This window comes from Vespa mandarinia, chromosome 4, assembly GCF_050613455.1.
Source record: "Vespa mandarinia isolate Hongniang chromosome 4, ASM5061345v1, whole genome shotgun sequence".
Classification (NCBI taxonomy): domain Eukaryota; kingdom Metazoa; phylum Arthropoda; class Insecta; order Hymenoptera; family Vespidae; genus Vespa; species Vespa mandarinia.
Window position 1 is genome coordinate 8247715 of NC_140813.1, and position 27309 is coordinate 8275023.

The window sequence follows — 27309 nt, forward strand, 5'->3', positions numbered from 1 at the left end:
ATATATATATATATACATATATATATATATATATATATATATATATATATATAAGAGAGAAAAAAATTTTCCTCTTCAGTTTTTAGCATATGCTGATTTTATTATGCTTATGTAGATAAATTCGCAAATATAAAGTACTTAGTAAGTTTTATAATCTCGATACTTTCATATTTCATTTCTTATTGAGCATTAAGTTTCTATCGATAATGCTAACTTTTAAGATAAAACGAATATGCGAAATTTGAAATTTTATAAGATGCACGCGCGTCAATATATATATATATATGGTATGTGATAGGTATATGATAGATATGTCAACGAACATTAGATATGTGTGGATATCGAGTGCGTGGCTAGATTTCGCAATTTCATGTAGTAACACCTGCTTGATAACATCTAGAGCATGACGATAGTTTAGGTAAAAAGAATAATCGATTCGTTGGATCATTATCGTATGTATAATTCGAAGTAGTTTATAAATTATTTCACAATTTCCAAATATGTTTTGTTAAATTTAAAAGATGGAAACACTTTCAAGGATAAATTATTTCGACTATATACGATACAATAATCCTGTATAATTTAAATTTTGAAAATATTGTAAATTTTTCAATATTTTTTTAAATTATTGCTATAAAAAAGAAAAGTTATTACTTTCAACAAGTTAGTATACCTCAGGGAAGCGAAGTGTCAATGTTGGAATGACAAAACCAAATGATAGCAATCTTTTGCAATAAATGAGGAATCTATCAAAAGTCATAAACAATCTTTAAACATGGTTCGAATCTTCATTTTATAGATCTGGATTTGTGTGAACATTTTTTTCATTTTCTTTTTTTTTTTTTTTTTTTTATTGTTCTTACTTTCCGAATCGCGTTTACAATCGATAGAAGGTTTATTTTCACGATTAAAGTTGTGCAATTTTCTGAGGCATAAAAAAGTTTAAGATTTTACTTTTTCTTGTCATTTTATATTTACATACGTATAGGAAAATGCATTACATTATTTTTACAACAAAAGATTTATCCTTTTCGTTTTCTCGCGTTGAACCGATCAAAATTATCATTATACATAATTAAATGCATTTTTATCGTATTTAGACATATTTGCGCAAACTCATAGAAAATTTCGATAAGAAAAAATTTTATGGGAATTCAGTGTGAAAATAGTTGAGTTTATGTGAAACCATGAGATATGACTGATTAATTTTAAGAAAAAATAATTAAGTATCGTTGAAAGATTTGTATGAACGAATACTGATGGTTAAATGTTACTTCTTAATATGTGAAAATCTAATAAAAGAATTAAAAAAAAACTAATTTGTGTTTTATGTTTTTTTAATATCATTTGAATGTCAATGAAATATACTTTCCACCAGAATATAAAGAATAATTATACAAAATTTTATTTGGACAGAAATGGTAAGAGTTGTGGAGAAATTATAAATACAAATTTTAATCAATAATTAACACAGATCAGCAGTGTAATTAATTATGATGTAGCCAACCTAGAAATGCATGTGTGTGTGTATATATATATTAGCTTATATGAATTAATATTCTATCTGTTCCATATAGGACTCGTCTTCATTTTAATAGGAAATGTATTTTACTTGATTTTAATATTATAAAAAAACTGCAGTGATTTGACTTATAATATAAGACAAATACAACGATTCGACTTCAATTTATTAAGAAAAAAATGCAATAACTCTATTAATAGAAAAGAATACAAAAGCTTGACTATATTTATCAAAAGACCTTATATTTCACAAATACGAGTGCAAAACGCTATGGCAGAAAGATGGAATGGTTCGCTACCTCCATTCAAGTTCAAATTACTACTACTACTACTACTACTACACTGCTACTACTACTACTATTACTGCTACTACGAGCATAAGTGTCAACATGGTAAAAGGATAAAAGAGACTTTAATAAGACCACAAACCATTAACAAGGTGTTCGACAAATAACTTGTAATCGATTGTTGCCTTCTTGAGATGCAATTTGCGGGGGGCCTTTTTAGTATATGGTCTCTCCTTACTTCGTGGTTTAATCACTGCATCAAAATCGAGCAAGATAATTTTACGCATCAAAAATACTTTAACGTTTAAAGCAACAAACTCACAAAAATTTACTTACTATAGTGATTTATACTATAAAAATGAAATCATCTTCATTAAGTTAGTCTCGATTTTCTAATGATCTTTATTCATTCATTTATTTATTTATTTATTTATTTATTTATTTAACAAAAAAAAAGTAAAATTTCATTGATATTTGATACATTGATATTTGATTTTCATTGAATTATGAATATCACGATATATTGAATACTGATATATCACGCAATGCAAAGTATTAGCAAAAAATAACAAAAATAGACATTCCAAGATTTTGCAAATTTGCTAAATCCTCACAAATTCTCAGAGGCAGGATTTCTCACTCCTGAGTGAAAATTACATTCTCTATTTTATCCAATTTTACTTATTAACTTAAAATTAATTTCCACATTACTCAGAAAGGTATGTTACATACTTACCTATTTCTATATTTTAAAACAGCAAAACATACACACCAACACATACTTTCCAAGATTCTCTTATATACCTAAATTAGATTATAAGCCTACACTAGAGAGCACTTACGACTGTTCATTACCTCTGGTTTTTTAATGGTTTACGTCATCAATGAGAACAGGCGTAATTTTTGACTGATTTTAATGAACAAGGTTTCATTTTAAAGATAAAGTTTTAATCTACAGCGTATTGATTTCAAATTTTTGAAAAAGCTTTTTTTCTTTGAAAAAAAAAATCGTATTAAAAAATGATATTTTTCGAGAATATTTTATGTACAAATAAAAACCTTTTTCAAAGTTTAAGACCAATATGCCATAAATTAAATTTTCGTCTTTAAAACAAGACCATGTTCATTAAAATTGGTCAAGAATTACTTCTGTTCTCATTGATGGCATAAATGCTGTTTTCAACATTTTTCACAAAGAAAAAATTTAGTATTATGCTGCCCCCTGAAATCTGTGGCAACAAAGATGAACCCTCATTATTGATTTTCACACATATGCTTGTACGGTTTATGTCCGTGAAGTAGCGATTATCTACTTGGTTATATGCGTAAATTGCTGATGCTTAGATTTTTTGAACATTTCTAAACGCAGAGAAATAAATTTCACGATACTCGCACGGAGATACTACGGTAACTCATTTGATCATTTTAATAAGCTTTGGACAGATGATTGTATGGGAAAAATAAAAAAATACATGTCCATTCGTTTATGTCAAGGACCTAAATATAATATAATAATTTCTAGATTATTGTTAACTTTTGGAAAAATTTGTAATTTTTTTTAGATTTTATTGACTAATAAAATAAAAACTACGTACAATGTGTAGCTCATTGGAAAGCGTCTGCATTTGTAATGACGTGAATTTCGTGATGATTTATGCTAGATAAGACACAGCAGCAATACAATTTTGTTCGATGACAAATATAAAGTATATACATTAGTCGATTATTTTTTCAACATTAATAATTAGTGAATATATATATTATATATTATTTTTTAATAAAGATCAAAACATGAGTTTGTTTCCACATTATTTACGAAATTTTTCTCCCAGCGCCATTTTATTATAATTTTCTCTGTAGACATTTACTTTATATTATTACTGTTACTACTACTATTACTATAATAATATGTAATATAATAATGTAGCAATAAAAACAGTAATAAGAAGAAGAAGAAACAGAAAAATATACTTATATACATCATGACACACGATGATAATAATTTATGATAATAAAAAAAGAAAAACGTATAATTTTACATGATGGTTTGACCTGCGAATTCTCAACAAATCGTGTCGATAATTTTTACATATAACCGCCCATTTAATACAAACGACATATGAAGAAAAGTAAAAAACATTTTTTTTTGTTTTCATTCGTTATTGTTTCTTCTTGTCTTACTACCTTATGATCGTTATGGATTTATTTCCACACTGTTTCTTACTTACGATCAGTCGAGACTAATTGACTTTACTATTATAATATAAAATTTATTAAATAATATCTAGATGTATATAAATAATATTTAAGAACATTTTGATTATTATTATTATTATTATTATTATTATTATTATTATTATTATTATTATTATTATTATATTATTATTATTATTATATTATTATTATTATCAATAGTAATAGTAGTAGTAGTAGTAATAATAATCGAAGTAGTATAGAATGGATTAGTCCTACAGGAGAAATCACGTAAAAATAAAGCGCTGGGAGTTATACTTCATAAGTAGTGTAGAAATGAATTCATGTTTTAATTTGTATTAAAATAATATAATATATAAATATTCATTAATTATTTTTAAGAAAATTTATATATTAATTCTTATATGTGTCAATTATATTTATTATTTTGTATGTATTTATTGTAAAACAAATGCGTACCGATGTATTTAGCACGAATTACTGCGAGATGCCATCAAATAAATATATACATATGAGAGACTGAAAAGTGTGAGTTCACAGTCTACTAAATTATTTACTCTACTCAACAAAACCGATTATTATCATTATGTGTGAGAGGAAGAATAACAAAACAAGTTTATATATCGATACAATAGATGCATAATGGTGATAGCGTTTTCCAATTTCTATTCATAGTTCATATTTTGTTCATGCCTATCGTTGAAGTCAAGCACGCTTTGAACAACAAGTGGTGAACAATCTATATGCTAATAGTATATACTATTTTAGTCAAGTATATATTATTTTTGTCAAGGCTTTATTTATTATTGCATAATTATTGCATAAATGACTAGACCAAAAATACTGATAAATATTATGTATTAGTAACCGATTAAGCCTTAGTATAGTCTTCGTTTCATTGCAAAACGAAAAGCACGAACAATCGTTCGTGCTTAATAATGTGGTGATCTTCCGATGTTGTAATAGTGCTGTTATTCGTAAGTGACGTGCAAATCCTTCTCGAGTATAGACATGTGTGTGATGATCATATGTTGACTTTCTTATTTACTTTCAAAAATCTTGTAATCCGCTTTATAACTAATATTTTTTCAAATAATCTAAATTTTCTATAGGATAATAAAAAGCAATTATGGCAAATTTCATAACAAAAATAGTAAAAGTTTTTGAATAATTACAGATATACAGATTAAGATTTGTATATTGATAATTTTTTTCTTTTCTTACTATATAAATAGTTTACGAACTTTTCGTAACATCGGTAGATGGCGCCAATATAAAAATTATCAATATAATTTTTTAGCCTTAAGATATTAAGGCTAAATCAATATAAGCAGATGGCGACATTATTTTTTGACTAAATAAATATTGTTACGGTTATTTATTAGAATATCATTATTTAATCACTTGCACTGACAATTAATTCATAAATGCGCGTACCAAAAGACTACACTGTAACTGTCCTTTTAGGCATCATTTGAAATTCATGAATTTTGGTTTTATTTTCAGTATCTATCCATATCTATTCCTTAAATATAAAATTAATTTCACAATTCTCATATTTACTTTTTACCTCGGATAAGATTCTACATCGCTTCCGAAATAGGAAAATAATTTCATTGCAATCATAATTGTTATCAGTATCACGAATAATTGTTATCACTAACAATTGTTATCACAATTGTTATCCCTATCTACTATGTATTTTAGTCGTTTTTTTTTGTATCTGTCGAAATAATATCATTAAGTTCATTATCACTTTCTATTTTATAATATGAGTTAAAATTACTAAAATAAGGTAAAGGTATTATTTGATTTAACTGACTTATAAGGAAATGTATTGGAAAATATAAGAATTTTGAAATACGTATATCTGTATTATTAAATATTACATTGATAATTTTACGCGACGATGTACATTCGAAAATTATATTTCCACAACGATCTCAGTCGACATGTCATGCAAGTCATTTTTTTTCCGCGAGAACTGTTTACAACACGTCGTTAGCAATTTCAAGACTAAAGCATCTCAACGTGCGTGGCACTCCTTTCTACTGCATGTGAGTAAAAAACACATTCTCATTATTTATACGAGGAACTTTCAACAAAGGAGTGACACATACTTTTAAACGATCAACAAATCTTCCACGAATCCTTTTTCTTAAATTAATCAACAGGAGGAACGTAAATTTACGAAATGTATTTTTTTATTAATAATTACAATTAATTTTTAATGAAATCAATGAACAAACTCAAGAATGAAATATTTTTAATAAACAACACTTACTTTGTCTCGCTTCCACAATGTGTTTCTTAAAATACTTTAACTTTCTAAGTGACAATCATATGTGTTTTACCATAACTCTCTTCAATTAAAGCTAGTCTAATAGCGCATAATGCGAAAATTTTTTATTTACTTCATTCGTGCAATTTTCTAAGCAATAAACTCAACAATTATAACATTAAATTCGATAAATAATTATACACTATGATGAAATCAGATATAAAAGACTTGAAGCACAAGAAAAAAAAGGGGAAAGGAACTTCGAAAGAATAGAAAGTTAAAAATAAGTCTAAGGAGAAAGATTGAAGAAGGATGAAGAATATTAATATAAAAAATCTTAAAACGAGGAAATAGATAAACATAATATTCAGACAAAAAAAATATCCTAAAATCGAAACTTTCTTTATTTTTAATTTCTTCTTTTTCTTATCTTTTCTGCAAATTAAGATCAATATTAGTTTCCGTATATACGAAAGATAATCAAATTCAGAAACAAAGTTCAATCTTGGAATTTCTTAGTCGTAAAAGGTCTCAAATGATCTTGCTTAAGTATTGATATAATTGCAGAAATAGTGTTGGTTAGGAAGTACGCAGAGCTTTCGGTAGCGTGGGGTGACTGATCAGCTGGCATATCTGTACTTTCTCTCCTTGCATATAAGCATCGTAACATTTCCTGTGCACGTTCAGTTCTACTTGTAACTAGTTCCTAATCGTGGCCGAAAAGGGAAGTGTTCAAGATATTATCGGGTATTTATCAGTGCGAGTATTTATGTATCAGTGCCCACTTTTATTTATTATTGTTGTTGTTGTTGTTGTTGTTATTATTATTATTATTATTATTATTATTAATCTAAATCTTCATTTTATACAAAAGATCAGGCTAAATTTTGTGAAACATTTAGCAAATCTGTTATCCATTTAGGTCAGAACTTTTAATACAGAAAAGGCAATAATAAAATAAAAAGACATGATGATTCAGATTCGATCTGTGAGAAATTTTGTATTGAAAAGAAGTATGAAAGTTAAGAATTGTAAGGAAGTCAATTTTTATTAATTATTTTGTGGTACATCTATCTACGTTATAGTCTACGTTATAGTCTAATTATTGAAAAAAAATGATTTATGTTACTTTTATTATCATTAATTTAACATGGTACTTTTTTGTCTGAATAAAAGTAAATTTTCTTATTTCGTATTTATAAAAAATTATCAAAGATAGAGATCACTTATTATAAATTTTTTCATTGTTTAGGATCGACCAATTTCATTCGTGATTTATTTCCATAATTATTGTCTTAGATTGACTCTAAAATTATTTCGTATTTTACAATGAAACATTGAAACAGATCAATTGATTGTTATTTCACAAAACATATTCAAGTATATCTTATACAATTATATATATAATTATTATTATATTATATTTTGAATATATACGTTTTACCTCGTACTTAAAGAAAAGGACAATATATAATATATATAGAAACGAATTTTATGATTAACTCTTTGGAGTTAAGTGAGTTAAAAACAGTCCCAACTTTTCGTTATCTTTTTATACATAGTGGGATATATTTTAACCTATCTTAAAAAGTTAAAGTTACTCATAGTCACACAATTTTATTTAAAGTTTTCCATTCAGTTTTTCTATTTTTCATATTAAACAAAAAATTTAAAGTTTAAATTTTTATTTTCTTTAAAATCATGTACTTCAAACAGTTGAACAAAACTGCAAGATTTATCAATCGTATAGATTAACGATTCCGTATGGATTTACATAATAATTAATCAAACTCTTCTTCAACAATTTTCTATATTTTTTTTTGAATAAGTATTAATATCAAATGATTACGTAATTGATTAAGATTATTTAAAAAGATAGTGAAGTTTATATTTTCTTGACATTTGCTGGATACATATGTGACTTTCCAATTAAATTAAAAGGATTCTGCTTCATATATATATTACAGCGAAAAATGAGCTACATTCATTCCAAGTAAAAATTTAATTAAGTAATTTGTTCCATGTGATTAAAAATCGTAACAAATATGTATGAAAGAATTTTTGATTTAGAAAAGTATAATGTAAAAGTATCATTGATTCAAATAACACTATGATAAATATTTGAAGAAGTTTCTTAATGAACTGCTAGTGCTTACTTACTATTAGTATATTGAGTTTTGATGATTTAAATTTATTCTTTCATTTCAATATTTTTATTTGCAATACTCGAATAACAAGCCTTATTGAACAATATTACATTTAATTAACGATTTCAATTGATAAATTTTATAATCGTTTTTTTTTTAATAAATAATAGATCATAATTGGACTTTTCAATTAATTGGACATTTAACACATTTGGCTAGTTTTAATAGAATTAAAAATGAGACATTTATTAAAATGTATAAATTTAGTATTTTATACATTTTTTCATTAATCGATAAAAAAAATCCATATTATTTTGATCATTTCTTCATGTAACTTTTATTAAAAAAAAAATATTACAATAATACTTTAGATCTAATATTATCGATTATTAAACGTATCATCTTTCACAAAAATTATTTTTTTCTCGTATGTTCAATAACCCCATTATCGATTAGCTTTTACCATGTGAAAACTAATATAACATCATATTTTTATTGTGAATCATTGATAAAATTAGATTTTCGATATCATCATTATCATTCACCCCTATAATTACTTATTTCTTTATTATGAAACGTTGATAAAATTAACTTTCGTTACGCGCGATCTTGTTTATAATTTTAGTTATATGTACATATAAAGAATTCAACCGGTAGAAAGAATGTTGAAAAAAGAAAATGTGACGGTTCGTATGAAACATCAATCGTTACATCATTTCACTCATTAAAGGAAAATTATATCACCTTAGTCAGAGAATTTAGATAGTTTGTATATACATATAGATGGGATCATTTAAGATATATCGTATCTATTATAAGATATATCGTATAGTACGTATCTATTTTTTCTTTTTTTGTTTTCTTTGGTATTATAATCTCTTATAATTCTCAGAATTTATAAAGTGTACATTTTTTTGCACAAGTTTTACACTCTTCTTCTCCTTCTTTTTTATTATTACTTTTTCTTGCTTTGTTTCATTATTCATCTCTCATTAAACTTGTACGGGTAAAGAGATTAAGAATCTTTAATACAGGAAATACAAATTAGGATGGATTTATTTCTGTTATTTTTCTTTCCTTTTTTTTTATATTCCAATATTCTTGAAATTTAAATTTGGATAGTTCGAAAGATCAGGGCTATAAAATGTTATTTTTCTAATAATATTAATATTTTTAATAATGATAATAATAGTAAAGCAGAATTTGTTTTTTAATTTTATAAGCAAAAATCTCTCCTTCTTAGATAACTTTCGAATCGGTATGCGGAATCAATGTCAATGCTTTTAAAGTTTAACATTAACCGAACCTTGCTTGGTACTTCATAAATGGTAGTTCCCGATTAGTCATATCATTATAAATACTTGCTTAGAACAGTAGACCATAGAATTTTATGTCTTCTGATTAGAAATCCACGTATACGAGACACCGGTATTTCCATAATAAATTTTATGGTTTTGGTTTGCATAATCATGTTTTCAAATTAATTTGACTAAAATTTTGTTTCTATATAAATGTTATGGAAATTTATAATTCTCAACCAATACAAATAATATTTAGAATGACCGTGCAACCTGATAAAAATTGTTATCACTTTACCTATTAATGACGAAACCATGTAGAATGACGAGTCCTCTTCTCATTCAACCTTTACCTCTCTTAATACTCCCACAAAGTTATTGTTTGTTATCATTTCCCGAAAGAAATAATAGTAATATGTATATTAACATGTAAACGTGATAATTTTCTAACGTGATGATAATCAAAGAAATTACTCAATTTTGTGTATTGTTATTTATAATGACAAAAGGTTAAAAATAATGCTTCTATTAAGTATTTAGTCCATAAAATATATAAATCGCACAAAATTCATACGACGTAGTACGATTTTCTTTATATTTTTCTAATTTTTCTTTTCTTTTCTCTTTCTTTATTAGAAACTATTTAATCAACAAGAGTTCTACACACGTGACTTTCTTTAAATATGAGTTACATTCATTATTGATCTAATTGCTATACTTTTTTTGTGAGATTTTTCATCATCAACAAACAATATTTATATGTATTATACATTATCCCAGTATTGATAATACAACCAAAGAGATGAGTGAAAATATAGAAAAATTTTTTTTATTTCGTTTTCAAGAAGATTGACTTTGAATATTCTCCAAGTACATATGCATCTAATTATGTCATTGTTAAACAGATAATTCATCAATATTATGTATGATATTAAGGACATTTTACATGAACGACATATTTGGTTTTTATCATAATGTTGATTAATATTATATATGACATTATTGGCATATTATATGAACGATATATGTAGTTTTTATCATGATGTTGATCAATATTACATACGTTATTAATGATATTTGTACATAATCGACATATGTGGTTTTTATCACAATGTTGATCAATATTACGTACAATATCAATGATAAATGACATATATGGTTTATATCATAATGTTAATATTACGTATAATATTAATGATATTTTTACATAAAAGACGAATATGCAGTTTGTTTCGAGATCCGGTTCAACTATAATGCAGACGCACTTAGAAAATATTGGAAGTCGATTTTTTTTAAAACAAAGCTCCAAATGAAAAAAATTTTTCGTTTATTTTCGACTTATTTTTCGTTAATATCATATTTTCGTTAATATCGATCAATACTTCGTTATATATCGTAATCTTCCTGTCCATGTAAAAAAGAAAATAATCGTGTAACACCATCTTTCTGAATAAATAGGTATAATTACAAGAATAAATACAAAATAACAAAATAAATTAATAATATAATTTAAATATGATAAATTATTTACAAGCGAATCCAAATGATCTTTCTTAAACATTTAACGTGATCTTACATAAAAAAAATAATTATCTTGTGATCTCATACATTTCATGACTTTTAATTGTATCGGTATTTCCTTGAAATTGCGAACTATAAAAAACGCTTACGTTTTTTTTTCTTTCGGCTCTCTTTCGATTAAATTAAATACACGAAAGTCGGCTTAAGCAAAACATAGGAGATATCACAAGAAGTGATCGAATAGAATTAGAGCAGAACGATCATTTCGAAACGGTTTCTTAAACTGACCTTCGTTTTCGCGAATGGAATCAACGTTGATCGCGCAAAAAAAAAAAAAAGAAAAGAAAAAGAAAAGAGAGAAAAGAGATTGTGTTGTGACTTCAAAATACCGCAAACCGATCTCGCGATCATTTTCTGCATAGTTACAAAATAAACTGGTGAGAAACAGATAGCAATATAATACAGCGAATATTTGATTATACAATAATAATTCTTTTCATTTGTTAAGACATCGCTCGTCTGTTAACTCATAACTCACGAGAAGAGATATTTTCACGATAGATAATGATAAGTTCTAATAAAAATTCGTTTCAAAAAAATAGTTGATAAGAGAAAATACATATATCAAAAACTTAACAACTCTATGTGTAATATTAGTATACATGTATACATATCAACTGTTGAAATTGCAGTTTCCAATTTTTCTCCACTTTTGCGGTTCCTTTCCAGTTTCTCGGAGTTTCTATTCTTTCCTTTACCAGAGAGATTCAATCGTTGGGTTGTAATCAAATGAATCGTGGACGATGATAGATGAAACGTATGCTTTAGAAACATCAAAGATATTTTATGTAGTATTTAAGAAAATTACAGAAAAATTTGTATCATCCAAGAGATGACGGATTTATTATATTTTTATTTTATCTTATTTGATTTGATTTTTTCTTTTTTATATTTTATTATTGCTCGAAATATTTGTTGATACTTTCTCTGTTTATTTTCAAGTCACGGTTTACACGCCGAAAAAGTAAATTTAAAAAAAAATAAATCACATAAAGCGAAATCGTATAATTTTATCTAAAAGTCATTAATATTCATTCGTTTTCTGTATAAATTTCACACATATTATTCTTTACAACGTCCGATCATCTACATTCTTTTCCTTATTATAGTCTTAACAATGAAATTATTTATATTTTTTTCTTTTTAAAGATTTAGTATAATTTCTAATGATTCGATCGTTATCAACGAAAAACTTCCTTATCGATCATTTCTACAATAATAATTATAAGAATATTCTCGATTTAAATCGACTATAATAGAAAAAACGATCTAGTCATTATAGGATCTACGAAATCTATGAAAAAGGCAATTCATTGAAACCATACAAAAAATTTCTTCGCTCTTAAGTTGTTTTTTCTCTTGTATTTCTTGCATGCTCACGTTTTCGTGCGTGCTTTTTCTTTTCATGTTAACTATTTCGATACGATCGTCGTAGGATCTTATATGAAATCACACGATACGATTGTATAAGACATTCGTCATTTAGACCGACCAGGTTATATAAATTCCATTCATCTCTCGATTTATTTAATTAAATAGTACTTTTTATTAAAAACTTTAAAGTTTTTTTTTTCATATATGATAATATAATCACATTTTTATAAGCAGTATCAATTTACACGGTCTCATTTTGCGCAATTGAAAAAATATATCTATTTTTCTATAATTTTTAATAAATAAATGAATAATATAAATAATAAATAATTATTAACATAAATATTTGAAACGGTTAAAATAATGGCTTTGTGTTAATTAAAAAGAAAATATTCATTATTTTGGATTACTATACGTATGAATTGTTTAAATGAATATGTGAAAAAAATACTTTTATAACTTACATCGACATTTTTCTTTAGTATTTTTTTTTCGTACTAACGAACTCTCTATTCGCATGGTTTCGGTTCACATAAAAAATAACTTCATCGAACAAATAATCTGCAAAAATCGAGGGACGGGTGTTGTTGATAAAATTGTCATAAAATATTTTTGTATTATTTTTAAATGAGTGTTTAATCTCGATAACGATACGACTATCGGAGGCGCACATTTTAAGCAATTGTGCTTAAACGTACGTAAATAAATTAATTGATTAAACATCTATTGTTTCTGATTAATGATACTCGTATTATAAGCACTTATGGTATACGAAGATTGTTTCGTGATAAGCATTCGAATGTAAAACGAATGTGAAATTCCAGAATAATGAACAATGAAAATAGGAACAGTTTTTTTTATCTGTTCAAGTGTAAAAAAAGACTGATAATAGGATTTATCATTTCTTTATTTCGTCCGTTATTTGCAAATATCATAGTCGTATAAATTAATAAATAATTTGTATTTATAAACTAATAAATAATCTTTATTGTATTTGTTATAAAATATAATAATATTATAAATAAAATGAATTAATTTATATTATAAAGTGAACTAATAAATATAATCTTTATTTATTAATTATAATAATTAATTAACGTATACCTATTTGTATAAATTTCAGAGACATGTTTGGAAAAAAAGTGTCATTGCTGTTGTGGTTTCTTCTCGTTGCCAGGACTTTCGATCTAGGAACTGCTGCCATTGATGTGAATTACCAAAATGATACAACGACAACGAATTCAGGTAATTTAATAACTTAATTCATATAGATATACTGTCGACAACTTAAATATTTGGACAGTGCGGTTTACTCAAATTCTTTAAATGATATTTTATATGTTGTATGTGTTGTCATTTTTAAATTCAAAAATAATAATATAAAAATTCAAAAAATATAAATTAGAAAAATCTCATTTATTTAATTTATATAACTGTTCAAACTATGCAAATTTGTTTTTTTTTACGTTTTCAAACACTTAAAAAAAATGAAAATTTATTGTATATTATACGATAAATAAATCTTTCATTAATTTTTTTGTTATCCTTGATAAGATATGAATGTTACATTTGCAAATTAACATTATTCAATATATACAGCCTAGATATTACTAGATTACTTAAAAATAATAACTTAACATTACATAATATAATTTATTTATATATAATTAGTAAGTATGATAAAATTAAAGAATTTTAGTCGTTATATTTTAACAATTAGTAGTCTAATTATTAGTGAAATTTTTTTCAATATTGACTAAATTATCATTAATTTTTTAGTACTATTGTGATTATATAAAAATTGTAATTGTCTCAAAAAAGAAATTAGACCATTTTCTCATAATCAAAACAATATATTATTACAATTAAATAACAATGTAGTTTTTTAGAAAACTAGAAATTCGTATCGTTGGATTGTTTCATTAATGTGAATTCAGAAATGCGTATTATAAAAATGATCTAAAAGGCCTTTTCTTCGAAAGCGAAACGAAGTTATCAAAAGATCAGTTCGCGTATGTCCCCGAGGACATTTCTTACGTATATAAATATCTGCACGTGAAAGTACAGCATTAGAAGTTTAGAAAAGCCTTGCTTAAGTGAAAAAAATGAAGAAAAAGAAATAGGTGACAGTGACATTAAAAATTTTTTGTTGACAATCTAATCTGATCTTGTGATCTTGTAAAAGAATCATTCATTGAGTTTTTCGATAATTCTTGCATTTCATCAAGTGATACATATCGTTTAATCTAAAATAACTACTTTCATTTTTAAATAATGATCATAGTTATATGCCATAGAAACTGAAATATTATGTTGCAAATAAAAAATATTTTAATATTCTTTTTTGTTTATTCTTGAAAATAATCAATTTTCTCAAATTTATTTCAATTATTATTCGTCAAATTATTTCCATTAATTATATCTTTATAATTACATTCTCCATATTATTATTCGTCAAATTATTTCCATTAATTATATCTTTATAATTACATTCTCCATATTTACGTCACGTTAGTATACTCTTATTATTGAAAATCTTTGAAAAACATTTTTATTTCAAATAATCTATTCCATGAATTGATTTCATTTTTGTAAAAGGAAGAAATTCGTTCAAGAATATAGATAGATAGAAGTAGTTAACTTCGTCACGTCGACGATCAATGAAGAATTTGAAAAGTTCATGTATTTCGACAGTACTGAAATAACAATATCTAATTAATTTCCGAGTTATAGACAACACAAGGCATGTTAATGTCTAAACTGATGTGTAATCGGAAATGATATTCAAAAAGTTCAACCAATGTTCGCTTACTTGTTCGCATGTAAATAACTAATTAGATTTTTACAAAAATACCGAGAATAACGCATGAAATTTGCATTTCACTGATCGTTTTAGGTGAAGGAAGTAGTCTTAAATCGATTGAATGATTTCAATATATCGAATAGCGAAAGTTTCTATCTACGATAGGTGTTTTCGACCGTGTCTTTCAAATACGATCATTACTGTTTTATTGAACCGAAACTATAATCTTTAGTTGCAAGTTACCAGGACGAATTACATTTTACGATAAATTATCTTTCCCAAGATCGAGATAAATTTTTACTTTTTTCTTTTCCTTTTTCTTATTTTTCTTTTTTGGTGAAACTTAAAATCGATCTTTAACGAGTCAAGCGAGCAATATATTATACTTTCGCAATGTAACCTACGCAATTATTATATGTACTTATTCAAAGATTTAAGTTCAGTAAATTATATAACTTCTCGATAAAATGAATTAATTAAATAATTTAAATATATAAATAAATTATTTAATTAATTTGCATGAATTAGAGCTAATAGTAAGATAAGTATATTTATACATAGAAATTCGATTGATCTCGAGCAATTTTCTAAACCAATTTATCATTTCATTTATCAATTCAATATAGTTTCTATCTTTTTTTATACAATTTTAATTTATTTTTTTAACAGGATACGAATTTTAAAATACATAATTCGTAAATTTATAAATTCAATAATAAATTTTAACAATATCTGTTCTTACTTTGCTATGAAAGAAAGTTACGAAGCCTAAAGGACTCCGTTATCAATAATACTCGTAATACTATTCTCAAAGGCTAAAGATCATGGCATATATTTTGTGTGCGTATTCAAGAGTATAGATCTAAAATTTCTCGTTCGAAATCGATTCCAAAGGTATCCGTGAGTATATAAAAAGCTAATAAAATTTATTATAGCGGCTGAAAGCAGTGAAAGGTGCTCACTCCCTCGCTATTGTAAATTCAATGGACCGTAGACTAGAAAAGTTACTTTAGGATAAGGACACTTGCTGTGATTTAGATGTAGAATGTTAGAGTCATTCAGTGATCTAATTGATCTAATTTATTCAAAAGTATTAGAAGATGTATAATTCGATAAAAATCTATATAAAAACATGTACGATCTCTCTCTCTCTCTCTCTCTCTCTCTCTCTCTCTCTCTCTCTCTCTCACTCTTTCTCTCTCTCTTTGTTTCTATTTTCTTACGTGTGTTTCTTGAACAATGAGTATCATATGACGTAATCAAGTTGTAAGGTAAATATCAAAGAACAAGGTAAATATGGAGAATACTAACTGCCGTTGTCCATTCGAATGTTCTCCGTGAGAATAGTATAACTCCCTTTCACGAATAATGTAATAGTCTTGTCTCCGATGGAAAATATGTCCCATTTACCATAATAAAAGTTTTTCGTTAGACGTTGTTCGTTTAAACTATAAAGATTTATAGTTTACAATTAAACCTTTCATTTCCTTTTTTTCTTTTATTTTTTTTTTTCTTTTTTTTTTTTTTTGAAACGATCGTAAAACTTTTATAATAAACTCTCTTCATGATTTTTCTTCTACAGATCAAGACAAGAAGAACTCTTCGGATCTGACGAGCTCAGAATCTTCGTATAGTAACCTATATAAATATACTATTCAAAATCTCTTGCCCGTTACTTCGACGTTCAGCACATTCTTGACGTCACCTACCGTACATCATGTTTTTCCTCTACCACGGTAAGTAAGAATTTATTCGATTTTTATAAATTGTTATTAATATAGAAATTTATGAACTAGTCAGAAGTCATATGATGTATTTATAAAACGATGTGAAATCTAAGAAAAAGAGTATCTCAATGAAATGAAAAGAGAAATGTTTTCACTCGTGTTTACAAGGTCTACAACGATGTAATATGAAATGAAATTTCTTAAAGTAGATTTTGAATGAAAGAGAAAGACATATATGTATTGCCAACTTGTCCGTTCCACTCTCCTCAACCTGTTCTTTATCCATCATTCAAGGTAATTACGTTAAATGAGCTTCTGTATAAGAAAACTTGTGATGTAAAAAATCAGCAAACGAGCGTTCTTTATTTGTACATCATTACTTGTTAAACATAAATTGATTTATGTAACATTTTAAACAATCACGACATTCTAATGTATTATTTAGTAACCTGATAACTTAAAAATTTTGATACATTAAGAGTATCGCTTTTAAATTAACCATCGAATTTATATATATCTATGATATGTATGCTTAAAGAGTTCCTTTATTCTTGTAATTTTTCGTTTATTTTATATATAAATCTAATTTTTACAGCTAACTATTAATAAAGATGAAATTTTATTAACGTTTATAGACGAATGACTTGTGGTGATACGTTCAATGGACAATGTCAGAGAAATAGATATCGTAGTTTTGATGGCACTTGCAACAATCTATTCAATCCTACGTGGGGTGCAGCCAATACACGATACGGACGTCTTCTTTTACCCAATTATGCAGACGGTAAGGAATATATTAAATTACATTATAATAATCACATTCATTGAAATATGTTTACTTGCATTTATATTAGATAAAATATAATTTAATCGAGTATAGTAACTACGTTTGTATATTAAGATTATTATAAATTACGTAAAAAGTATCCAATTAATTGTTATTCCATTTTACCTACTTACTGTTTAGCCATTTTGTGATAAAGAAATTTTTTCAATTTTATATTTAATAACATAATGGAATCTAGTCGATATAAAAATGAGATCGGTATTGATTCGATGTATACTTCATTAAAGATCTCTCGGGACATATATGTAAAATATCGTAAACGTCACCATGCACTACCAGCTTTACTACGCGAATGTCTTTAAATGTTGACCTGGAATAACGATACTTCTTTCGTTTTTGCTTCTTTTTTTTTTCTTATACTCCTTCATTTTTCCTTCTTCTTCCATTTCTTTTTTTCTCTTTCAACTTACAATCGATCGTAAATTTAATAACTTCAACTTTCTCAGAAACTAATACTTCTTTTTTTTTATCCTTGAAAATGAATTATACAATAAACTACCATACATCATGATGGTGTAACATAATTTGAAAAAAATTCTCTATACATGATTGCGCAATTTACGTCATAGTAACAATAATCGTACCTTTTTCTCATGCGAAAATCGAACGTGACAAGACTTCCGTGTGTATTCTGTTAGCTGCGTAAAGGTGTACGTAAACCTTAAGTTCCATGTTGCAGTAGTGAAAATCGTGCAACGAGGCGTGAATTTAATTTCTTAGGTCGAGAAATTGGTTTACGTCACATGTCTCACGAATTTCGTGATCATTGTTAATACGATCAACGACAAAGCAGGTACCATTTCGAAGGTATAGCTATTTAACAGAACAAATATGAGACTTTCACTTTCTATCATAAACTTCGTATATATTTACGTATGTATAAACGTGTACGATATGAATTTATTAATTATAAAAAAAAAATTTATTATAGGACTATTCATTCACTTGAGATCTAGTAAATTAGAAAACACGAGGAATAAAAATGTAATCAAATTCGTATTCAATTTTAATTTCTATGGAAAGTTCGTTAAAATTTAATTGTTGGGTATACAGAATGAGACAGAGGAAAAAAGAGGATTATAAGAATTGATTTTCGCAGGCACCGCTGGGTTAAGAGTAATTCTAAACTTTGTTGCCAGCATCATAGGATTTAGTAACCATGAACCAGTGAACTGGTGTATAACGTGCATTTGCCGTTGAGGCATATCACAGATAATATTCTTAGAAAATATTATTATCGCTTCTTTCTTACCCGTACCCTATAAAAGCTCCATAACTCATTGAAACGCTTTATTTAAAAAATTATAAATATGCCATCTTAAAGTACAAAAAAAAGTATTTTATTTGAACAACGGTGAATTTTGAACTTGCGGCAAAATAACTATTTAGCGGCTGTGATACAATCGTCAATTTGTATAGTAGGTACAAAATTTGTTCTTCGTTTATTTTTCTTTTTTTTTTTTGTTTCTTCTCCTTCATAATTTGATATACAACGAACGTGATAATATAACAAAAAAGATGTAACTACAATTAAATTGTTATCATCTTTTTGCGTTGATTATTTGTTGAAAACTACAAGTGCATGTATCAAGAGTTCGTAAATAATGACACATACATATGTCAAGATCAATGTACCAACGTTAGTAAATACTCGGAGAATTGTTGTGAATTAGAGCGTATTGCAGTGCAGCGAAGTGTCAATAAAAGAAAATTTTTCTTCTTTTTGTTTCTTACGTGAGAATGTACAGTTGTGGAAAAAGTTATTCATTTGAAATTCTTTACCAAGAATGTTAATTGTTTCCGACAAGATAGTGACAAAATCCATCCTATTACAAATGTGTGACTATTTATTTTTTTTTCCTTTAACATTTTTATGAAAAAAAGGATATTATACTAGGTATTCTATAAACATTAAATCGAAAATATGGAAAAAATTACATTATTGTGATGTTTTATTAATGACGCTAAATTGTTATTTATATGTTCAATTATATTAAACATTATTATGATGTAATTCCTCAAAAACATACATTATAGAAGTTTGAAGATGATTTCATTATAACAATTCCAAAAAATTAAAATTTTTTAATTGTCTTAATGCTTGCAATCTCAGAAATATGTGCCCAAATTATTATATCAAAATTAAAACTATTAACGAAGTTATGGCAATTGTTATGAAATTACAGTCATTGTTAAACTTTAAATGCATTTTTTAAAAGTATTTTAAAGTTTAATTAAGTAAATACATATATCTCAATGAATTTTTATGATTGAGTTGAAAGTTACGTTAATATTTTTCATGATATTTTTATTATGATATTTTTTTTAGTACTTTAAAAACATATACTTTAGTGATAAAAAGAAATTTTTGTTATAAACACATTGATTCGTCAACAACAACAAAATTGGAAAAAATTTTGTTTGTTCTTGGATTTCTTACTTAATACTTTATCATCTGCTTAAATAAATCTGATCTAATCTTATCTATAATAAATTATATATGTATATAATATTTTAAATTAGTAATTCTTATATAATATTTTTTTTTCCTTGTTTTATAAATCGGTTAAACTCAATATTTTTTTTTTTCTTTTTCTTCACAATAATTAATATATTAGTTATCGAAAAATTTTCCGGACGAAATCACATTTTAATAAGCGTTGAAGAGCGTTTTTACTGTGTTTTGCTTTGCTGCACTATCCTCCAGTGCGTTACGGTCTTAGGTGTAGCTTTCGTGATTTAACACTTTCTCATCTGTCTAAATCGATCTAATCTAATGCTAGCTACTATATATATTATATCTGATATGTATATATGTAGCTATTGTATATATTATATCTGGTATATTCCTTTTTATTATCATATAGTTTTATTATCATATAGAATAAATTACAAAAAAAAAGAGGAAATTTATTTTACAAATTGAATAAAATTATTATTTTTCCTTCTAATTATTATTTTTCTTTCTAATAAAAAAAGTGAAAGGATAATTGCACCTTTATCAAAAATATTCATATCTTGATATCTAATAGAAAACATAATTTTAATTTTTATTAATAATTGATTATCACTTTTCTACCATAATTTTACATCTATCAGGATTAATTAGATTCGATGCTACTTTATATATAAAGTAATAATACGTTAAAAATTCGTCATTATTCTAAAAGTAACGAACGTTTTCGTTTTAACACCTTTACTTTAATGATTCCAATATTTTATATAAAATCCAATATTTTATATAAATATTTTAAATAAATAGTCTGATCATGAAAAGAAAAAAATGTTAACTTATTAACAAAAAGACTGACATTCAATAATCTTACTTTGAATCTACAAGTAAAATTCTTTTCATAGATCGATAATGACTCATATCATAATTCAATATTCATTAATGTAATTACATAAATATTATAATTGATAGCACGCTTATAACTCGACGGAGTAGAGAAATTATTATATAATTTTATCACTAACGTACGTTATGCATGTAACTAAAATATACGTAATACTTAATTAATTTCAACGAAGTGAAACATTAAAATAATATTTCATTATATAGGAATCCAAGCACCAACAAGGTCAGTTACAGGAAACGAATTACCTCTATCACGGTTGGTCAGTTTTACACTCTTTCCTAGTGTCGCTATCAAGGATAATAAATTAACATTGGCTGCTATGCAGTGGGGTCAGATTATAACTCACGATATGGCCTTGATCGCTGGATCTACACAATCAAGTGAGTATTGTTCTATCTTAGATTTCGAAAATGTGCCTTATATAATTACAAATTTTTTCAATAATTAAATATTTCTTTGATAAATATAGAATATTAAAAAGAAAGAAAACTTAAGGACAGAGGTCATATACTACAGAAGTGAGAAAATCAATATCGATCGAAAAATTGACCTTATCAAAGTTATAAGTAATTTTTAAAAAATAAGAAAGCAACATTTATTTTCCATAAATATTTGAATAATTACCATTAAAGGATGTTATATCTTATCACAATTATGTAATAAATTCGTTCGTGTTATAAATGTGACATAAGCACAATGAAATTTCATCTCATTTACAATTATTAAAAACAAATTATCGGTCAAAGATAAATTTTGTTTTTTCTTTTTTTATGCATTTCTTTTTATTGTTTATTCTTTCCTTGTGTTTTTTTTTATCCTTTCAACGACAAAAATCTACTAATCTAACTAAATCGAATTAAATAATCATAAATACGTCATTAGATCAATATCGCTAGTTGAAAATAAAATTATAATACGAAATTATGTACAACAATTGACATCTGTTTCTAAGAATTAATTTCGTGTCCTCTTACGAAAGATATAAAAATAGTTAAATTTAGACAGACGATATGTAATTATCTTAATTACCTTTCCAAAACGATCCGAATGTATTTCTAAATCTAAAGAAAAAAAGGATAGATTATATGTCTCAACAAAATATCTATGCTTTCCTATGAAAGTTACGTCATGTAAACGATTTACCTAAACAATTACAAGTCATAAATATCTTACATTCCCGAAACAAGGCGATGGTATGTCGAAAACTTTATTGACTTTCTTGTATCCTGATATGGAACAACGTTGCAATCAAAAGAACGAGTTTTTTTCTCTTTGATCATGTGATTTCATGTCACTGTGGAACAGCTTTAAAGAACGTATTCATTGAGTGAAAAACGTTTAACGTCGTACAACGATACTTTAAATATAATCTATTAGACTTTCTATTGATTATATTTTATATTTTTTTACGATAATAGATCCTCATAGTATTCAATGCTGCACGCCAGATGGTCATTTATTGCATCCACTAGTAAGTGATTCCAAGTGCTACCCCATCGTTATACCTAACAATGATCCAGATTACAGCAGATCCAACATACAATGTGTAAACTTCGTTCGTAGCATTACTGATCTTGACCGTGGTTGCAAGCTAAGATACAGTCCTGCTGCGGAACAGGTTCGTTTCTTTCTTATGTAATATTCATTTGTAATTTTTTATCGATCTATTGAATTATTATTTTATTATTCAATGAGAGAAAATTAATACACGGCGATATTAATATCCGAGAATTTTCATTCGATGTTGATCGTTTTTCTAACATTAGCAATTCATTGAAAGTGAAAATTGAAAAGAGAATAGAATACTTTCTTTTATTTCCGATTTCTCGATACATTAAAATCGAACCAATATATTATCTTATTTTGTATCAAGTTTTGAAAACATAATATTTATAAGATAATATTGAAAAGAAAGAAAAAGGAAAATTAGAAATTTTCAGAGTTAATTTTATATTAACTCTTTTGGATTAATTATCAGCTTGTATATCCCATTGATTGGAATTATTTTGATTCTAACAAAATGTGACAGTGAGTTTTGTAACATAAGCAAAATGTGACAATAATTTATCATTTGGAAGTCCTAATCCTAAGGATTAAGGATCTGAAATTAATTTTTTTTTATTTCTATTTCATATTCACAATATATAACGATCTATATGAATGGAGTACAATAAAATAAGATGCATAGAGTTAATTTTCTAAATAATAGCCTTACTTAATCGTAATGAGAATATCTCAACTTACAAAGAGAAAAAGTTAAAAATATTATTTTATTTTTGTTAACTTTTAAGTCCATTTCCAGTTACAAAATAATTTTTTTAATATTTTAAAAAGATACGATTAAAATTTATTATTATACACTTACAATTAGTTTTAATCTGTTCTTCAGAGCTTATTGTTATAAATCGATTTACCATAAATACATTTTACAATTTCTAGTTAACAACCGTTACACATTATCTGGATCTTTCGATCGTTTATGGATCAAACGATCAAGTTGCGAATAGTTTACGTGCCAATATTGCTGGACGGATGCGCGTAGATATTCGTAGTAATAGGGAATGGCCACCAGCTGCGACAAACAAGTCAAATACTTGTAATCTCTCTAGTCCGGATGAAGTTTGTTATCTATCTGGTAATGTCTTCTTTACATTTTTCTTTTTTTTCCAACAAAGTAATTCACAAATATTTTCATTGGAACGATCCAATCGATCACAATGTAATATTAGAATAAAACACTGTTATTGTTCTAATTCGTTATATTCAATAAGAAATTAAGTTTATTAAAAGATATCAAAATGAAATTAATTGAAATATTAAAAGATTCGTTTAAATTTGGATTATTTATTGAAATATTAAATGTTGTAAAGAGTAAAAGGCATAAGTATACAATGATAATATTGCTTGCGAGCGACATCTATCAATACGAAATTTTATTAAATGTTTGGTAGTAAGCAACGTAATAGTACAGAAGAGTTATAACTTGTCTCGTATACCGTGGAAGATAAATAAAATTTATTTTATCGACACTATAATGTAATGTTGTATAGCATAATGCCTATTTTTAGGCGTAATGTGTCATTTTTATGGTTTATTATAGAAAAATTAATAATTAAATATCAGGCAGGATATTTTTATTATTTTATGTTTGTCACGTTTGTTCTTTAACAGGCTTAAATTCTTTTTACAGGTGATTCTCGTATAAATCAAAATACCCAACTAACAGTATTGCAGATTTTGTTACTCAGAGAACACAATCGTATAGCTAGTATACTGGCAAATTTGAATCCACATTGGTCAGACGAAACAATTTATCAGGAAACTAGGCGCATTGTTATTGCGGAACATCAACATATATCATATTACGAATGGCTACCATTATTTCTTGGTATTATTGGAAAATTGTCTTTTTTCTTAATTAAAAAATTCACTATGTTTTATACATTTTTCTACAATATAACTTATCTCATTATTATCTACCTTAACAGGTATCAAGCAGACGTACGATAACAATATTCTTTACAAGACCAAGGGTCATGTAAACGATTACGATTTTCGTGTTGATCCAAGTGTTCTTAATGAGCATTCCACTGCTGCATTCAGATATTTCCATTCTCTTATTGCAGGCTATCTCCAGTTAGTAAATAAATAGTTTAATAAATTCATTAACATAAATATTATTTTTTTCTTTCAAACTGAGAGGCTCACTGTCTTAATCTAAATATTTTAATATCTTTCGGATATTAGATTGATAAATGAGGAAAGACAATCAGTTCCATTCCCATTAAGACTCAGTGATTATTTGAATAAACCCAGCATTATTGAAAAAAATGATAACATGGATGAACTTACCAGAGGATTATCTTATCAAGCACAATTGGCCAGTGATCAATTTTTTGACAAAGAAGTACGAATCTATTAAATTTTTTTTCTTTTTTTTTTTTATTATATTATTATATTTGACAAAATATAGTTAACTTTTATATAATTTTTCGCGTTTTATTTTAGATAACATTATACCTGTTCAAAGGTAATAAACCATTAGGCGAAGACTTACGTGCCATAGATATACATAGAAATCGTGATCATGGACTCGCATCATATAACGATTTTCGAGAATATTTTAATCTAGGAAGAGCCAAAGATTGGAACGATTTTAGTGACAATATATCTCATGATGTATGAAAGAATCAATTTGACTTATTTCGAACTATTCAAAAGGATTTTAGATTCTTTATTATTGAAATATTGGCTTTTTTGTAGAATATTCAAAAATTGGCGAGTCTTTATGCTCATCCTGATGACGTAGATTTGACTGTTGGGGGATCTTTGGAAACACACGTACCAGGAACTCTTTCTGGTCCTACTTTCCTTCGTATTCTTATCGAACAATTCTATCGAACGCGAGTCGGCGACAGATACTGGTACGAAACTGGCGATCCTGATGTGGCATTTACCAAAGGTCAGTGTTAAATGAAATAAGAAATAAGTTCATACCACTTTCAAGAAATTATATTCATTTCCCAATATAATGTTTATATAATCACATTGTGTTAAACTAAAAATTAAATATAAACCATAATGCTTTTAGAACAATTAGAAGAAATACGAAAGGCTAGTATATCGAAACTACTTTGTAACAATGGTGATAATATTCAATTAATGCAACCCAAAGGATTCGAACTTGTCTCCGACTCGTAAGTTATAAATTTATTGGTTTAACGAATAACGAATAATGAATATTAATTGTTAGAACGAATACGAATAGTCCTTTCTAATTCTACTCGTGTTTTAGAAATCCAATTGTTAAATGCACAGATCTTCCGGACATAGATTTATCATTATGGAAAGATCATGGACCTAAAAAGAAGAATATTTATGAATCTATTTTCGATTATTATAGAAAATTAAAGAATGACATAGTAGTATATTTTAAGTAAAAACATCCTCACCAAATGGTCAAATTTTTCTTTTTATTAATTATTAAAGTTCTATTATAGGTATTGTTAAGTAAATTTGTATATAAAAAAACTTACATAAAAATATATACATATATTGTATAAAACTCCTAAAATGAATTTACTGGCACCTGCATGTTCGAAAAAAGACAATATATAAAAAAATATATGCGATATCTTAATTATTCTAGATAAAAATTATCTACGTCTCTAACAATAATAATTCTTGAGAAATTTACATAATAGCCATGAATATGCAAAAAGAAATATAAAAGGGAAATAGTTACTATATTATTACAGTAAACTTTGTTGCACTAAGAATCAGGTAGCATCAAACTTCAACAAAAATAAAAATTTATATTTTTAAATTAAATAATTAGATATACAATATATAACTCTAATAGAGAAGGTTATAATAAATGTGGCAAATTTGATATATTCATAAAGGAAATGGACAAAACGAAAGTAAACAAACAACATTGGTATAAAATTCAGTTGTTGCTTTTTTTATGTCTATTAATGTTAATTATAAATATGTTTATATTATTATATACCATTAATATATATGTATATATGTATGTATATATAAAATAGTAATAAATATTATTATTATATTAAAACAATAATAAATAAAATAATAAATAAAAAAATAAAATAATAAATAAAAGTAATAAATAAAAAAAAAAATATTATTATATTAAAATACATATAATAAAAATTATGGATATGAAAACATATGCCTATTAAAATATTCAACATTGTCATCCTTTCCTTATATCGGTCGTGTAAAAAGAAATTCCTTTTTATTATGTTTACAATAATACGTATAAGACAAGACACCTAAAACACATTCTATGAAAATGATCCTACATTGGAAATAATATTTATAATATTCCATGAAAACACTGGATA

General features: G+C 25.9%; 1 protein-coding gene across 3 annotated transcripts; it reads left to right on the top strand.

Annotated features, from left to right (window-relative positions):
* Positions 1–4881: 4881 nt before the first annotated feature.
* LOC118442979 (peroxidase) lies at positions 4882–26566 on the top strand. Of its 3 annotated transcripts, none has more exons than XM_035869304.2 (14): positions 4882–4999; positions 13827–13948; positions 17089–17242; positions 17869–18017; positions 21643–21819; positions 22858–23057; positions 23879–24074; positions 24630–24827; positions 24928–25075; positions 25187–25346; positions 25448–25618; positions 25703–25901; positions 26031–26136; positions 26235–26566. In XM_035869304.2, exons 2-14 carry the CDS (start codon positions 13831–13833, stop codon positions 26377–26379), a joined length of 2121 nt encoding a protein of 706 aa, XP_035725197.1. In that variant the 5' UTR covers positions 4882–4999; positions 13827–13830; the 3' UTR covers positions 26380–26566. The 3 variants fall into 3 exon arrangements, with proteins under 3 accessions (XP_035725197.1, XP_085512731.1, XP_035725198.1); XM_085656605.1 differs by lacking the exon at positions 4882–4999 and adding an exon at positions 5969–6079; XM_035869305.2 differs by lacking the exon at positions 4882–4999 and adding an exon at positions 6966–7050.
* The last annotated feature ends 743 nt before the right edge of the window (positions 26567–27309 follow it).

Bases quoted from the DNA above. Each gene is read 5' to 3' on its own strand.
- LOC118442979 (XM_035869304.2), top strand. From the start codon at position 13,831: ATGTTTGGAAAAAAAGTGTCATTGCTGTTGTGGTTTCTTCTCGTTGCC. The intron at 25,902-26,030 runs GTCAGTGTTAAA...TAATGCTTTTAG, and splicing joins TGATGTGGCATTTACCAAAG to AACAATTAGAAGAAATACGA. The intron at 26,137-26,234 runs GTAAGTTATAAA...CTCGTGTTTTAG, and splicing joins TTCGAACTTGTCTCCGACTC to AAATCCAATTGTTAAATGCA.